The following is an 18,582-nucleotide window of genomic DNA, read 5'->3' as shown; positions in this document are numbered from 1 at the left end:
CTGCCCAGGAGAAACTTGGTCTTTAAGGGATTCAGTCCAACCACGGAATTCTGTATTTTGTTCCCTTCTTTTCGGTACTTACGTTTTCTGTACACGGTTTCCTTGAGCAGCCGCCCATCATTCTTTTCCTTTTTCTTTTTTTCTTGAGTTACGCAGCTTTTCTCTTGCCTATTTCCTCAGCACTATCTCTTCCGGAATAACATGTTGTGGTAAACAATAGTTCAATTGTAGTTTTAAACCACCATACGTGTATAGGAACTCACGATTAGTAATCGGACTGAAAGTGTGAACGTACTGACGAAAGGCGCGCCATGACAGCTAATGGCAATTATTACTATTATTGCCTAAGGTTTGCCTGACTCCGTTATTCCAGTTCACTGATTGAATATTATCTCCGGCCGGAGTACAGTCAGAATTATTTATTTTCGTTTCATTTCGCTGTGACGAGCCAGAAAGGAAATTGTCATGTTTAGCCGGTATCGTTCAATATAATATCGTACAAGCGTTGAAACTGTTGTATGTCCCACAATTGTACGAGTTAGTAACCCTTTGCGCAGCCTTGTTGTCACCTTGATAACACTGTGCACGATAGTTTGTAGTCAAACAATGGAAAATCCTGGATGAAATGTAACAATATCACACACACACACACACACACACACACACACACACGTTCGTCTACTTAGCTGAGTAGTTACGTGCTTGCCTACCATGCAGCGCACCCGAGTTCGACTTCCGGTCGGGTTGGAGAGTTTGTCCGCTCGTGGACTAAGTGTTGTCCTCATGCTCATTTCTTAACCGCCGACACCCAAGTCGCCCAACGTTGCGTCACCTGAAATAGGACTTGCAACCCTCCCCGTCAACAATGCCACAAGATCATTCTCTTTCAAACGCGCACTCACGCAAACGCAACTCATAGACACATGATCACCGTGTGTGGCACCTGAAGCCAGAGTGTGGCCTTTTTGGCCGAAAGCTCTCTTTCCAATAGTCCTTTTGTTGTGCTTATCTGCGACTCAGAATCTCCGCTATGTGGTGAGTAGCAACTACCCTTTTCATAATATTGTTACAGTTTGTAGTCAGTCACTCTTGTAGCGAATAATGTGATTGCTGTACTCCATATAGTAACATCATTTGAATAACATTAAGAATATTGCTGGTGACTTAAGGGGACCTGGTCGTGAATGGGCTGCATTTTTATACCTCGCTCTCAGTGCACATTACTTTTTATCTACAATGCGGAGAAAGTTGTGGTTTTTTACCAGCAATGAATGACTTTAACTCAAGCTGTAAAAGGAAATTTATTGAAATATCATTTATAGTTTAAGAATTACAGTATTTTGCCTGATAGTTTTTTTATAATACATGTTCCCATTCTGGTACCATTTTCTGGTCCATCATCGGTCTAATAGCATTCAAACTGTGGCAGGCTGCTGTCAACAGTCATAGGAACACATTATGCCTCTCGTTTTGTAATTTGGAGTATATCCGAGGAAATAGAAAAACTCTTATTATACCACATTACTATTTTGTCTAAAAATACCGCTAAATTATATAGAATGACAAACATAGATCATTCCTGCGATGTATTAGGCATAATACAAATATTCTGTCCCATTCTTCACTTGAGAGAAATTTGGTGAACATGGGTGAAACCATTGTGAAGTTATATGTACCTAATATTCTGAAAATGTAGTTTCGAGAACATGAGAAAAGAATGTTAAGTGTCTTTGACTCATTGTAGGCCTCTTTCAGAACATTCCAGCAGCATAATCTTGATGGTCAGCTGCTTCTTTATCCTCTGTAGACTTTTTCAGGAGCGTTTTCCTTACTCTGGACTCTTTAGTGGTGGCTTCCACAGCCCTTTCAGCTACAACTAGTCGCTGACGATCTATAGCCTAACATATTATTACCTGGTTGGATGTCTAATATGTCCATTACTTTTGTCCTGCTGAGTACACCATCATTGAAACAGATGACAGCATACATCACACACATTTTGAGTACTATCCATCCAACAAACACTGTCTTTGGTACTCGTTGCCACACGCAGTTGTTGAAACTCTCATTAGGGTTTTGTGTATGGCCATGTAGACATTTTGTAAGTAATTTTGTATCTTCAAAGTCCCTGTGTATTGGCTTTATTGTTTCCACGACTGTGGCAGGCAATAAATGTTTAGGATGATATTCCTAGCTTGTCGCATGAGCGTGGCTGGTTTGTAGACATCTGTTCAAAGAGTGTTTAAGACCAAATAAACAACTGAAAAGTAAATAAAAAACACATTTTTTTAAACGGGATAAAATTGTCTTTGAGATGGTGACAAAAAATGTTTTCGAAAATTTCAGTCATTCCACGTCCAGGTCCCCTTAATAGTTGCAATTCTACCTAAGAACCGTAAATATGAAGAAGTAGACTAGAGTGTTGAATTAAAAGTTGGAAGGCGAATTTGTTTTTGTAGAGAGAGTGTTAAATCAATGTGTACTGTGTCAAATAACATTGTCAGAGTTCGACTCCAGTAATTTGAAACACCATCATGACACTACAGACATCTGTACGTAAGAAGACTGGTGGTGTGTGATGCGTTTTGCGCAGACTCCACGCACTCCAGCCATTACCTGTTCTGGCAACTGGCAATGCTGGGGAAAGCACCACATCGGACCCCTTTTTCAGCTTCTCTCCTTATAAAAAATCATATGCTTAGAAAACTAATGCAATCGCTACTTTATGTGTTTGCTTTATTCGACATACTGTGTAATGAACATTACAGTTGATAAGGGCTTTCACCAATAACTAACGTAAAATTCAACGCCGAATGTTCTGTCTACAGCCTGAAGTGCACACTCAGATGGACGTGGCAGAATGACACTGTTGGCTTAACTAGAGTACGGAACATTAAGAAAATGTAAATAAATAAAATAAAACTATGATAAACACCAGTGACATTTATTGTCAGATCGTCAGCATCATACTATTCTTGCAACTGCAACACAGAGAACTGTTAATAAACCGTGCAGCTGTATTTAGTCCTTTATTATTGGACTACTACCGGTTTCGCGGTACTAAAAGCCACATCTTCAGATGAACATCTGTATAACAATACATCCATAAGGAATAACAACACTGACACATACACTGGTATGGTAAATTATTTTAAGACTTAAATTTTTTTTTTCAAAAATATGAAATACTTTTACACGAGAATATCGAAATGTCAGCACTCAAATGACTAAAATATTTGATCGGAAAAGCTCGGAACTTTTTCACCCTACACTCATAGCTGTGTTTGCCCTACCTACAAGGTTGTACGAAAAATTAATCGGTCATAAAGTAAAGGAACAAAATTGGGCTCAAAGATTGTTGCAATTCTGATAATTTTAAAATTACATAAGTTAAAGAAAAACTTCATGATCAGAATGCAGTTTTGACTAGGTTTATAGAACCTGGCCGAAACCGAAGCTGGCTATAACTTGGTTTTTCCTATTGCAAAAGCGAAGAAGTCTTACACAAATGGGGCTTTATAAAACAGAATATTGCACAAGTTGTTTCTGTTTTAGGCCAAAACAAATATGCAGAAAATTGTTGATGAGATATCCGGTGCTAGACATTTAATAGAAACAATAAAGATGTTTATGACAGTAAATTGAAATAAAAATGTTCCTATTAGTTTGCAGATACAATGTTGATGAGATATCCGGTGCTAGACATTTAATAGAAACAATAAAGATGTTTATGACTGTAACGGAAAGAAAAATGTTCCTATTAGTTTGCAGATACAATACAGTTCACTTTGAACAGTTCCGTAAGTTTTAGGCTGCCAAAGGTAAGGTTATTGGCCACCCCTTATGTAAAGGGGTGTTTGTTTTCACGAGTATCTTCCAGCGTGTTTCCTCGTGTAGGGCCCGCCTTCCGTGCCAGAGAGCTCTAACTCGTCCCGCATCCCTACGTTCCGTCGATTTCGCACCGGTGGGGTGTCAGACACGGAGTTGTTGATGCGCGTGTTGTTGCTGGCAAGCGGGGAGCGGCTGTATCCAGTTCCCGTGCTGCTGCTGAAGCTGCTGAAGGCCGCGCAGGAAATGGTCGCGCAGATGCTCTTGCGAAGGCGTCCGTTGCACACCACGAAGAACACGAACAGCGCCATCCTGCAGGCAGCACAAAACCTCGTCTTATGACTGGCTCAGTTTCTGCATGGAAGTGAAGTCATGATTTAGTATACAGAGTGGAATAGAGCTTTCGCCACATTAGCGATACACAAATATATCGATATTCTTACCAAAAAGTATAGATATGTACGGCGCGTATTTCTGCCACCAAAATATCGATATCGAAATGGCAATATCGAGTTCCGATATTTTCATTTTATACAACATTTTTTCACAATTATAGGTAAATCTTTGAGACTGTTATTTTGAAATTGTAGTAGAACATAATTTTACTTTCACTGCGTGAAGGAATCTAAATACTTAAAGTTCTGAACATGGCTGCGTGGTCAGCGACCGTTCAGAAAGTAAAATTAACAGCAATAGCAGCCCTCGGTCGCAACAAAGGAGTCTTTTGAGCTAGGTCTCGGTATTAATAGGCCACGTGACATGCCAGTTTGAGAGTTTTATTTCTGATGAAGGCACTCATAGCAGTGCAGGAAACTAAGACAAAAGACTCCTTTTCTGCGACTGAGGGCTGCTATTACTGTTAATTTTAATCTTACCTTTTGAGCTTTCATCGCGTCAGTCTTTCTCTTTCACTGTGTGAAGCAAGTATAGGCGTACAAAGAAGTTCGATTGCACTGGGGGCTGGCGGTGTGAATAGAATAACAAGATTTCCGACTGAAGAAACAGCCGGCCGAAGTGGCCGTGCGGTTCTACGCGCTACAGTCTGGAACCGCGCGACCGCTACGGTCGCAGGTTCGAATCCTGCCTCGGGCATGCATGTGTGTGATGTCCTCAGGTTAGTTAGGTTTAAGCAGTTCTAAGTTCTAGGGGACTGATGACCATAGCAGTTAAGTCCCATAGTGCTCAGAGCCATTCGAATCATTTGAAGGAATAGCACACCAGTTGTATTAAGAATTTTTTCGAAAGCAACTAGTGTGCTATTTCTTCACATCGGCATTCTTCAAAACAGTTACTGAAAATGATGAACGAAAATCTAAATGAAAATTGGTCTTTGAGGTGTGAGGAGACGTGTCAGGGGAAACGCTGACGTAATCCGCGCTCGGCGCTACCAACAGAAACTTGAAACACCCCCTATTAAAACCTGTCGTTATTGACTAGTGGATTACAGCCTAAGAGTTTAAGATAGTTTGACCGTGAGCAACTGATAAAGGCTGATACGTTAATATTTTCACAGGGGTTGTTTCGTATCAAATCCAACAAAGCTAATTAGGATGTCAGGCAGCAATAATTGGTACAAAATCATTGTTAATGTTCTACATCTTTTGTTTAAACAGCGCGAATGAGGCAGTTGCTCCCTTCGTCGGGCAAAGTAATAAAAGTTTACTCATGATAGGTCGCCTCTTAATGTCGTCACACGCCAATAGTCTTCATGTGACACTGAATATACAACCCTCACTGCAATCCAAATCGTGGGTGTCCGGCCCGGTTGCACGTAATCACGGTGCACAAATGAACACATAAAAACATCAAAAAAATCACTCAATTACCGCCATTTACGTATTTGCTGGAGGTCAGGCCCACGGCTTTGGGTGACACATACAGCCGTTAAATAATGGTAAACGAGGTCGCCCATCTTGCCGAAATCCGCCCTGCTCGCTTAGCAGCCAACAACTTACTTGCTCGGTGTCTCAACACTGGCTACCCTCTGGCGCACTGGGAGCTCGACTGTGACTAGTACCTGCTGTGACCTGCGTAAGGCAAAGATATATTATTCTCAGTACGTAGAAACTGCAACGTTTAACTTCAGCGCACAATTCTGACATTACAACAGCTGGATCGCTGGCGTTTGCAGAAATGAAAAAAAAAAGAAAAAGACGGAAGTCGTCATGAAGTGTACTGGACAAATTCCATACGTGACGAAACCGAACGACGTACCCATTGGACAACTTTTATTGTGCCATTTACATGTTGTTACCATTGTTGGCAAAGTGGTTAATGGTGGTAAGTTCCTATGGGACGAAACTGCTGAGGTCATCGGTAACTAGGCTTACACACTGCTTGATCTAACTTAAACTTACTTACGTTAGGGACAACACACACACCCATGTCCGAGGGAGGACTCGAACCTCTGACGAGAGGAGCCGCGCGAACTATAGCAAGGCGCCCCAGGCCGCGCGGCTAACTCGTTCAGCCATCAAAGTGGTTATCGCCAAGCGTCAACGTGCATCGTTTTCCTTTCAATTCTTGCTCTAAGGTAGATAAGCCGGCTGCTAACTTGTTCATGCTAACTTGAATATCTAGTAAAAAATCAATGCTTAAATATTTAGCTCTAAAACCGGCAGTATATTTGCAATGTGCAGCAGATATTTTTATAGGCCGGTACATCGATATTTTTACCGTCGATTTATCAATACGTTTTCCCGATATATAGATACATTAGATACATTTTTCCGGTATATCGATACTATTTTCCGGTCTATCCTAAGTTGACAATGATAATTTTTTAAATATCGATATATAACATTCCCGATATTCTTAAAAATATCAACACCCACAAAAACAGGGTGCTTAATGTACGCTTTTTCCCCGTTTGCCCAGGAACCAGCATTCATGGGGGGCCGGGGTGGGGGGGGGGGGGGGACAGGCAGGCTTACAGAACTCCATCGGTGTGGCAAACCCGCGCTATGGGCACCTGTTACCCTCCCCCCCCCCCCCCCCTCCTCGCTCCACTACTTGCTTGCCAAGCGGTTCAGTTTTAGACACGCTTTCATGCGTGCGGACTCTCGCAGAGTGCGACCCAACAGCCACGTGGCGCTTTCAAACGGTAGTCTGCTACTTCACAAAGCAGCGCTAGGCGTAGTATCGTGTAAAAGAAGCTCATCGAGCTTGCGCTGTGTGATGCTTTTTTCTGTAGCAGTTACGGCAGCAACGACATATGGGTATGTGCCCGCCCGAGTTTATTAATTTTAAATATTGTCGATTTTTTTGTGAAAACTACAATTATGTGTATTTGTTGCTTTTTGATATTACATGAAGGGCACAGTAGCTACGCGGCAGCTGAAAGGATCTCCAACCTCGTAGGAAATGTTGTCGTCACTGGACGGAGCCTTCAAACAGACGACGACTGCGGGCAAGAAGAAGATGCCGGAGGCTTCCCCTAGACGCCATGGCGTACGTTAACAAAACAGTGTAAAACTGTTTCAAACTAAAAGTGAAATGATTTTTGTTCAGTTCTATGATAGCCGGTCTATGATAGCCACGCTTGCAGATGCGTGCACACTGATGAACCAAAACATTATGGCCACCTGCTTGTCTACCCGTCTTTTATACGAAATACTTCACCGATTCTGTGTATCAAAGATCCGACGTTTGTTGATATGTTTGTGGAAGTATGAGGGCAGTTCAATAAGTAATGCAACACATTTTTTTTCTGAAACAGGGGTTGTTTTATTCAGCATTGAAATACACCAGGTTATTCCCCAATGTTTTAGCTACACAACACTATTTTTCAACTTAATCTCCATTCAACGCTACGGCCTTACGCCACCTTGAAATGAGGGCCTGTATGCCTGCACGGTACCATTCCACTGGTCGATGTCGGAGCCAACGTCGTACTGCATCAATAACTTCTTCATCATCCGCGTAGTGCCTCCCACGGATTGCGTCCTTCATTGGGCCAAACATATGGAAATCCGACGGTGCGAGATCGGGGCTGTAGGGTGCATGAGGAAGAACAGTCCACTGAAGTTTTGTGAGCTCCTCTCAGGTGCGAAGACTTGTGTGAGGTCTTGCGTTGTCATGAAGAAGGAGAAGTTCGTTCAGATTTTTGTGCCTACGAACACACTGAAGTCGTTTCTTCAATTTCTGAAGAGTAGCACAATACACTTCAGAGTTGATCGTTTGACCATGGGGAAGGACATCGAACAGAATAACCCCTTCTGCGTCCCAGAAGACTGTAACCATGACTTTACCGGCTGAGGGTATGGCTTTAAACTTTTTCTTGGTAGGGGAGTGGGTGTGGCGCCACTCCATTGATTGCCGTTTTGTTTCAGGTTCGAAGTGATGAACCCATGTTTCATCGCCTGTAACAATCTTTGACAAGAAATTGTCACCCTCAGCCACATGACGAGCAAGCAATTCCGCACAGATGGTTCTCCTTTGCTCTTTATGGTGTTCGGTTAGACAACGAGGGACCCAGCGGGAACAAACCTTTGAATATCCCAACTGGCGAACAATTGTGACAGCACTACCAACAGAGATGTCAAGTTGAGCACTGAGTTGTTTGATGGTGATCCGTCGATCATCTCGAACGAGTGTGTTCGCACGCTCCACCATTGCAGGAGTCACAGCTGTGCAAGGCCGGCCCGCACGCGGGAGATCAGACAGTCTTGCTTGACCTTGCGGCGATGATGACACACGCTTTGCCCAACGACTCACCGTGATTTTATCCACTGCCAGATCACCGTAGACATTCTGCAAGCGCCTATGAATATCTGAGATGCCCTGGTTTTCCGCCAAAAGAAACTCGACCACTGCCCGTTGTTTGCGACGCACATCCGTTACAGACGCCATTTTAACAGCTCCGTACAGCGCTGCCACCTGTCGGACGTCAATGAAACTATACGAGTCGAAGCGGGAATGTTTGAAAATATTCCACAAGAAATTTCCGGTTTTTTCAACCAAAATTGGCCGAGAAAAAAAATGTGTTGCATTACTTATTGAAATGCCCTCGTATGTGGTATTAGATGTGTACTCACAGGTCACGTAATTCGTGTAAATAACGGGCCGCTCATTTGCATACGCACTGATGGCGCCCGATAGCGACCCAGATGGGTTACATAGGATTCACATCAGCCGAATCTGGTCGCCGGTACATCAACCTGAGTTCATTGTAATGCTGCTCAAACCACTCTAGCACGGTTACGACTCCGAGACATGGACAATTATGCTGCTGAAAGATGACATCGCCATCGGGGAAGGCATCATGTGTGAAGGGATGCAGGTGGTTCGCAACTGTCAGCGTGTCTTCGATTACTCCCACAGGTCCCATGCAAGCCTAGGAGAATGTCTCCAATAGCGTTATAACGTCCGGGCGCGCTGCACGTCTCGAGCCGCCGTTCACCTCAATGACAGCGTTTATGGAGACGACCATCGACCTACTGTAGATAAAATGTGATTTACCCGAAGCGCCGACAAGTTTCCATTGATAGAAGGCCGACTCCCGATGGTACCATGCCCAATGCAATCGTAAATGACGCTGTCGTTGGATCGGCATGTGAAGACTTGGATTTGATCTGCTGTGAAGCTCCACGTTCAACAGTCTACGAGAACGGTGTGCTCCAAAACACTGTTTCGGCAGACATGCCACAGATCACCATCTATTCTACTTTACAGAGCAGACAAGCCTCCGAACCCCATGTTCCGTGAAGAGTCGTGTACGTCCAACCATTTAGCACCTAGTGGTAGTTTTACTCTCCACCTCTTCGTCTAGATGCTCACGACAATAGTGCGCGGTCAATCGATGAGCTTCGCCGTTTTCGATGTCCTCGTTTACAGGCTTTTCGTGATATTAATCATCTGTCGATTATCTCAGTGGATTTCCCCATTTGGAGCTGGTGTCTTTGCTAGGGTGATGCCCATCCGTCTTTGCTGCGCTTATGCACTCTTCATAACGCATCACGTGCCCACAGCTTTACCAGGGGCCCTATTCTGTATCTTTTCGCCATTTTGCCGATTGGTTCGGTACGCGAGCGCACCGAACGGTCTTGTTTTCGAAACAGAGACCCAGCGGTAAGCCTTTCGAAAGCGTTACCGAAAAGTCCTAGCGAACCGAAACGCTGTTGTCAGTTCTCCTCGTACCAACCAATGAAAAGCAATCTGCCTCAGATCCGCGCATGCGCACTGCTGCGCCACAGTAGCACGAACTCTAAGCGCCTAGCAGCCAACACAGGCATGCCATTCTTCATAGTACCGAAAAGTGTGGTTAGAGTCCGTAATACTGCTCAAATTTATCTTACCATGAGCTTCCATGAATGCATGACAACGATAGAATATTGACTGTGTTTTGGAAACTGTCGTAAATGTCACATTATTCATTTTATTCTCATTCACGTCGACTTCTTGTTTTGAATTTTGCGTTTCGGAATATGAGTTAGGAATGGAGTGTAGTATCACATTGTACAAATACATCTACAGAAACACCCGAAAAATTCGTCATTTTTTTCTGTTTTCCGTCGTTCCTTAGTTGCTTCAAAATTCATGGAGGTATGTTCCATCTATGCAACTAATTGAAGGCAGTTTGTTTATTGCCACACGCATTTCGCTGCCTTTATTCGTGATGATGCTTCACAAATGAAAGAAGTGAAACACATATGGGAATAAACTGCCTTCAATTAGATGCATAGACGGAGCGCATCTCCACGAACCGAAACATTGTTTAAGAGAATGTCAGAGAATAAGAAGATTCAGAGAATGTGGTTGCAGCTCGCTCATAGAGATCCAAATGATGAAGTAGCCTACGTCCCTATATGATACAACGATTAGGTTCATAAAAACAAAATTTAAAAATCGCCTTTTCGAGAGCGTGTGGCGAGTGCAGCTATAGAAGTTGGTTGTAGTTTATAATATGCATCTGATGAATCAAAATGTTTCATATATGGTGGTACAGTCTGCAAATATTGTGGCGGGAACATTTCATCTCTGTCTACTGTTGTTAAGGATTCGATAGCAGATAAATACTTGTGACAGGCTAGAGTATGAAGACAATTGCTGCTAGTTTCATTTGGACTAATTTACGTTATGCTCTTAGATTCCTGTCTGATCACACTCTCAGAAATCGCTAAGTATTCTGAAAAAATGGTGAATTATTTGTGACAAGAAGTAGTATAAATATCACTACCAGTTGTTTCATGAACAGTAATTTCATCTTTCATTTCTTAAACATATGGAAGTCACGAAATCGGTGATACTCGTTACTGAGAAAGCGTGCTCTTACTTGTAAATTACAACGAGTATTTCGGGAAATACTTAACGAAGTCTCAGAATATGTTGCAAACACAAAGAGGGAAAAAAAATTTCGCTTCCAGCGATATAGGAACCTAAGCCCTTGGCCACGGCAGTTCGTCGCGTTACCAACTTCGCTACTACAACTTCCAGCGATATACGAACCTACGCCCTTGGCCACGGCAGTTCGTCGCGTTACCAACTTCGCTACTACAACCCTTTGTACTTTATACTTTCTGCCCTTTATTTTATGTAATTCCATTCGAGAGAGACGCATGCTGAATTCGCTGCCGAATCGTGCAGGTGTAAGCCGTAAATGCACGAAATTTTGGAAGGTTTCCTCTATCAGACTTCATAAAATTCCTTTGCATTGTCACTTAAAAGTTTTAAACGCGTTTTGATAATTAATAAGTAAACCATTTGCGGAAAAGAGTACGCGAAGTCAATAGTAATTTCAGCTTACGCTCATAAATATGTCTTGATATTTAATGATCTTTAAACTCTTAATTGCATAAAAATAACATGTACTTTGAGAGAATGTTGACCGAAAAGGTTTTTTTTTCTTTGCATGTTGTATCATTCACAGTAACAACCTAACCAAACCATATTTCTAACAAAGGAAAATAGTCTATTATGAACTCAATTTCCAACTGGACTCGTCATGTGGTGATTCTTTAATAACACAGTCACTAAATCCAAAACTAAAACCGCTCAATTTGTTTAACATAACAAATTATAGGTGTAAATAAACCACATCTAACGGAACGACAGGGCCATATTGAAATTCAAAACCTCACGGTGCAGTTGTCGAAAAATCCATGGGAGGACTGTTCGGCAACAGGTCTCAGAAGCTTATTGAAAAGGAAATTCGGAAAAAGAACAGAAAATGACATCACTACTGAGACTAACCTACTGCACAGATCGGTATGAACGATATAGAATAGGGCCCTAGGCGGCATCCAACCTCGCGGTGAGCAGTGGTCGTAATGTTTTTCGTCTTATCAGTATATCTTAAATCACTCTCGCGGCGTTGTCTGCAAATAGTGTTCTGAAATAAAACGTTTTTGTTTCCTCGGAAAAACAGATAAAAGTGTTGAAGGGTTGAATTATTCTCGAAATTAATGGTTCAAATGGCTCTGAGCACTACGGGACTTAACTTCTGAGGTCATCAGTCCCCTAGAACTTATAACTATTTAAACCTAACTAACCTAAGGACATCACACACATCCATGCCCGAGGCAGGATTCGAACCTGCGACCGTAGCGGTACGAGTCTGTAGCGCCTAGAACCGCTCGGCCACCTCAGCCGGCTCGAAATTAACGAATCCAATTTATTTGCGCTGAGATGAGTTAGAAGATCACGCGACTTAGCTAGATCACGAGAAGTTGTTATGAACTGTGACTTCTGAAATAACTGGAAAGCTTAGGGATCGTGATATGGTAGATCAATCCAAAATTATTCAAGAAGGTCTAAGTGGTGACGAATCACGCAAAATAATTCTATAGACTTGAGAATTTTTCAATTCTCCACGCAGAGATAACTGCACTCGCTGATCTTGGCGTTAACAGTAATCCTCAATCGGAATAGTAACCGAAATAAACTGATCAAGAGTATCTTTCTTTCAAACTCATGAAATTACATTTTGAAGATAATTTTTTGATATATGAACATTATGGAGTGCTCACAGTTTGACTGCTGGAGGAGAAAACAAACTGCCTAAATAATAATAATACTAATCTTCGGGTGCACATGTGTAGTTAGACGCGGTCACTTGAAAGAAGGTGGCGGAATTTAGTTTTGCAAACGAGCTACGTAAGATATGCTCTGTCAGTACATTAAATAAGTTACTGTTCCATAATATCCCTATAAAGAGATTGCGATTTAACCAACCACATAAGAATATCTCAGTGTCGTCCATTGCGACAAAGCGTCAGTTCAAATGGCTCTGAGGACTATGGGACTTAACTTCTACATCTACATCTACATTTATACTCCGCAAGCCACCCAACGGTGTGTGGCGGAGGGCACTTTGCGTGCCACTGTCATTAACTCCCTTTCCTGTTCCAGTCGCGTATGGTTTGCGGGAAGAACGACTGTTTGAAAGCCTCCGTGCGCGCACGAATCTCTCTAATTTTATATTCATGATCTCCTCGGGAGGTATAAGTAGGGGGAAGCAATGTATTCGATACCTCATCCAGAAACGCACCCTCTCGAAACCTGGCGAGCAAGCTACACCGCGATGCATAGCGCCTCTCTTGCAGAGTCTGCCACTTGAGTTTGCTAAACATCTCCGTAACGCTATCACGCTTACCAAATAACCCTGTGACGAAACGCGCCGCTCTTCTTTGGATCTTCTCTATCTCCTCCGTCAACCCGATCTGGTACGGATCCCACACTGATGAGCAATACTCAAGTATAGGTCGAACGAGTGTTTTGTAAGCCACCTCCTTTGTTGATGGACTACATTTTTAAGGACTCTCCCAATGAATCTCAACCTAGTACCCGCCTTATCAACAATTAATTTTATATGATCACTCCACTTCAAATCGTTCCGCACGCATACTCCCAGATATTTTACAGAAGTAACTGCTACCAGTGTTTGTTCCGCTATCATATAATCATACAATAAAGGATCCTTCTTTCTATGTATTCGCAATACATTACATTTGTCTATGTTAAGGTCAGTTGCCACTCCCTGCACCAAGTGCCTATCCGCTGCAGATCTTCCTGCATTTCGCTACAATTTTCTAATGCTGCAACTTCTCTGTATACTACAGCATCATCCGCGAAAAGCCGCATGGAACTTCCGACTCTATCTACTAGGTCATTTATATATATATTGTGAAAAGCAATGGTCCCATAACACTCCCCTGTGGCACACCAGAGGTTACTTTAACGTCTGTAGATGTACCTCCATTCTGAGGTCATCAGTCCCCTAGAACTTAGAACTACTTAAACCTAGCTAAACTAAGGACATCACGCACATCCATGCCCCAGGCAGGATTCGAACCTGCGACCGTAGCGGTCGCGCGGTTCCACACTGTAGCGCCTAGAGCCGCTCGGCCACTCCGGCCGGCAAGGCGTCAGTAACATCTCAAGTCAGACACACTACAAATACACACACACACACACACATTGCAACTGTGTAGCCTATCGCAAGCGAGTAAGATCCACATGGACATAGCCCGCCCATGTGGCAAAGTAGTATCGGTGATCTTCGGCAACTTGAGGCACGCAGGGCGAATTTTATTCGTCCTCTATCACGCACACCTTAGCCTAACGAATACAAGAGGTTGCAGTGTTGTATATGGACTCCGATCGCCATCGACGCCGTGACGAGAGGCAAGTGGTGCATGAATTTTAGGTCCTATTCGCATTAGACTTCACTGGAACGGAACAGCAGACGACGTCTGTGTCAAATGATGGTTTGTTCGCGTTGAACAGAACGTCGGACACATCATTTCGTTTGGCCCATTACTGTACGATGAAAGGGAGGTTGTGTGATACAAATGTGGCAATATACACCATCTGCTCCGAAGCATCTGGACATGTATTAGTGGGTATTAACATGGGGTCTGTCCACCCTCTGCCGTGCCTGCCGCTCTCGCCGAGCGGTTCTAGGCGCTTCAATCCGGAAGCGTGCTGCTGCTACGGTCGCAGGTTCGAATCCTGCCTCGGGCATGGATGTGTGTGATGTCCTTAGGTTAGTTAGGATTAAGTAGTACTAAGTCTAGGGGACCAATGACCTCAGCTGTTAAGTCCCATAGTGCTTAGAGCCATTTGAACCGTCTGTCGTTATGACAGCTCACAGTATTAGTGGACATTGATATGGGGTCTACCCATCCACTGTCATTGTGACGGCTCACACTCTGCTGGCGACACTTCCGATTAGGTGGCTGAATGTCTGCGGGGGAATGACACTCAATTCTTCCTCAAGAACTGGAAACAGAGAAGGTGATGTTGGACGAAGGGTCTGGAGCGAATACGACACTCTAAATCATTTCAGACGTCTTCCAAACGGCTCAGGTCGGGACTTTGAACAGGTCAGTCCATTTCAGGAATGTTACTGTCAATAAACCATTGCCTCACATATGCTGCATTATGATAGAGTAGATTGTCATGCTGATACAGTCATCATCTTGAAACCGTTCTCTACTCTGTGCAATACACAATGCTGTTAAATGGGTTCATGTCCACCCGCATTTAGCGTTTCCTTAAGCGCAATAAGAGGACTACAGCCTAACCGAGAAAGACACCCCATACCGCAACACCACCTCCTCCTTACTTCACTGTTGGCACTACACATGACAGCAGGTAACATTCTCCAGGCATTCGCCTAACCCAAACTCTTCCATTCGAATAATTGGAATCTTATGAAGTAACGGCTGTGCATCGACTGACGAATTAGGATACTGTTGCTTAGCACCAATACTGCAAGTAGCTTTTGGAGTCTGTGCATGATCGAGAGACTGGCTGGCTGGCTGGTTTTGGGGAAGGAGACCAGACAGCGAGGTCATCGGTCTCATCGGAGTAGGGGAGGATGGGGAAGGAAGTCGGCCGTGCCCTTTCAAAGGAACCATCCCGGCATTTGCCTGGAGCGATTTAGGGAAATCACGGAACACCTAAATCAGGATGGCCGGACGCGGGATTGAACCGTCGTCCTCCCGAACGCGAGTCCAGTGTCGAACCACTGCGCCACCTCGCTCGGTCGAGAGACTGATGAAGTGCTTTTTTTTCCTGGTGACTCGCGTCTGCATTTATTGGAGTACATAAAATCGCAGAATAGTAGACGCAGGAGTTCTCATCACGATTGAGTCGTGCGTGGCTCGTTTTCGTGCCATCTCTTATTTAACATCCTGTTTTTGCCGTACTGCCACCTCGTTATGTTAGTTTCAATTACTTGTGTCACTGAGTTGCTGCTTTGCCTGCCCGTGAGCGGCAGCAGCAGCGCTTATCGATATAGGCCAGGCCGTATTATCTTTGGGACTGCTATTACTTCCTGTTCGTCGTGTGTCGTGAAAGGGGTTGCAACGCGCCAGTGTAGTTCGGACCGGGCAATGAACTCAGTTGGAGTGCGCCAGCAGTGGTGTTCGGGCCTGGCAGTCGGGCAGTTGGGACGCGGCAGAAGTTCGGTCGGGTTGGAGCGGCAGTGAGGTTCGGATAGCCATGATTCGCCCGACCATTGCCGGCACACATGACTTCAGTGGGGACGGTCTTGGTTGATCGTCGGTTGGTCGTCTTACCGAACGACGTGTATTTGCTCGGCGATCGCTTATGGGTCGGCGGTGTGTGTCTCAACTCGTGGTTCGTCCTTGTGATTGCACAGTCACTGCTTTAGCACTGGTCGCGTCCTTCCAGTGTTTGTGAAACTGTGTGTAGCCTGTGATCTCGACTGCCCAGTTATTTTAGTCCTCTCTCCGTCCTGATGTGTAGCAGTTGGTCGGTTGACGCAGTAGCGTCGTAGCGCCAGGGTGGCGCGGATAGCCATCACTCGCCGATGATTGCCGACACGCATGATTTGAGCGGGGACGACTTTGGTTGATCGTCGGTCGGTCGTCTTGGCGGACGACGTATATTAGGTCTGCGATAGCTTATGGTTTGGCTGTGTGTGCCAACTCGTGATTCGTCCTTGTTTTGCTCAGTCACTGACTTTAGCATTCTCTAGTTCTTCGTGCAAGTGTTCGTGAAACTGTATGTAGTTTATGTGGTTTGACTGACAAGTTATTTAAAGGTTGTTGGCGTACTGGCTCTGACTTGGTCGGTTGGCGTGGAGTAGCGAGGAAGGACTCGCCCGACGATTTGCCGACACACACACGTTTGAGTGGTAACGACCTTGCTTGGCCGTTTGGTCGGTCGTCTGATTAGGCGACGTGTATTTGGGTTGTCCACGGCTTATGGGTTGTCTGTGTTCTGTTCTGGTTGTTGTTCCAGTCTCCGCTGTTAGCATCGTTTGGGTTTCTGTGCAAGTGTGGAGCGGAACTGATCTTGATCATTGGTCTGATGATTGTCTGTCGGTTGGGTTCCCAGCGGATGGAAAATGGTTGGGCCGACTGACTGTCTCCCCTAAGCGAACGTTAATATTTCAAGTGCAAACCGACCCCCGGAAACTTCTGAGCGCCGCTGGCTGTACTGCGTTTTCTTATTGGTGTTTAATTGTGTATTTTTATGGCTCATTGCCGACGGTTTGAATTTGTATGCTTTTAGTTGGGTTTTAGGTACTGGGCCTTCAGCCGCTTTAAAATTGAAAGTTCCTTACTTGTCAAGTCTTGCAATGTTTGGGCCTTCAGCCTCATTTAAAATATTTTCTTTCTGGATAACGCTTTGGGGCTTCTGCCTTTGGAATATTTATTATAGTTGTGGTTTTCAATAATGGGCCTTCAGCTGTCTTAAAATATAAATTCCTTACTTGTTAAACCTTAGATTGTTTAGGCTTTCATCATCATTAAAAAAAATTATTTTAGGATAATGCCTTGGGATTTCTGCCTTGTAAAAATTTATTGTAGTTGTGTTTTGAATCATTGGCCTTCAGCTGTTTTAAAAATTAAAGAGGGTGTGCCCCTAAGCCTTAAGATTGTGTGACATTTTCAGTCGATAGTTAAGCTCGGAAATTTGCGGTGTATTGTTTGGGCAACTAAATAAAGTTATATGTGTTCGAGTGTAACTGACAGCTGCTCTTTTTGGCCTCTTTCCACAATTCCAACTACTTGTTTTCTCTTGCGGGTTTAACCAGGCGTTTCAATAATAGACTACTCACCAATAAAATTGCTACACCACGAAGATGACGTGCTACAAACGCGAAATTTAACCGACAGGAAGAAGATGCTGTGATATGCTTTTCAGAGTATTCACACATGGTTGGCGCCGGTGGCGACACCTACAACGTGCTGACATGAGGAAAGTTTCCAACCGATTTCTCATACACAAACAGCAGTTGTCCGGCGTTGCCTGGTGATACGTTGTCGTGATGCCTCGTGTAAGGAAGAGAAATGCGTACCATCACGTTTCTGACTTTGATAAACGTCGGATTGTAGCCTATCGCGGTTACGGTTTATCGTATAGCGACATTGCTGCTCGCATTGGTCGAGGTCCAATGACTGTTAGCAGAATATGGAATCGGCGGGTTCAGGAGGGTAATACGGAACGCGGTGCTGGATCCCAATGGTCTCGTATCACTAGCAGTCGAGATGACAGGCGTCTTATCCGCAGGGCTGTAACGGATCGTGCAGCCACGTCTCGATCCCCGAGTCAACAGATGGGGACGTTTGCAAGACAACAACCATCTGCACGAACAGTTCGACGACGTTTGCAGCAGCATGGACTATCAGCTCGGAGACCGTGGCTGCGGTTACCCTTGACGCTGCATCACAGACAGGAGCGCCTGCGATGGTGTACTCAACGACGAACCTGGGTGCACGAATGACAAAACGTCATTTTTTCGGATGAATCCAGGTTCTGTTTACAGCATCATGATGG

The 18,582-nt window shown here is 44.2% G+C and overlaps 1 protein-coding gene across 2 annotated transcripts in view; it reads right to left on the bottom strand.

Moving 5' to 3' along the window:
* Positions 1-2,923: 2,923 nt before the first annotated feature.
* Positions 2,924-18,582, bottom strand: part of LOC124776884 — a 238,875-nt gene continuing 223,216 nt past the window's right edge. Inside the window, exon 14 of one of the 2 annotated variants that reach the window (XM_047252070.1) lies at positions 2,924-4,140. In XM_047252070.1, coding sequence (XP_047108026.1) covers positions 3,864-4,140 — 277 coding nt within the window. In that variant the 3' untranslated portion in view covers positions 2,924-3,863. The other variant, XM_047252071.1, reaches the window with a different exon arrangement.

This window comes from Schistocerca piceifrons, chromosome 2 (genome assembly GCF_021461385.2).
Source record: "Schistocerca piceifrons isolate TAMUIC-IGC-003096 chromosome 2, iqSchPice1.1, whole genome shotgun sequence".
NCBI classification, from domain to species: domain Eukaryota; kingdom Metazoa; phylum Arthropoda; class Insecta; order Orthoptera; family Acrididae; genus Schistocerca; species Schistocerca piceifrons.
The sequence above is the reverse complement of the archived record's forward strand: the minus strand, read 5'-3'. Positions and strand labels throughout refer to the sequence as shown.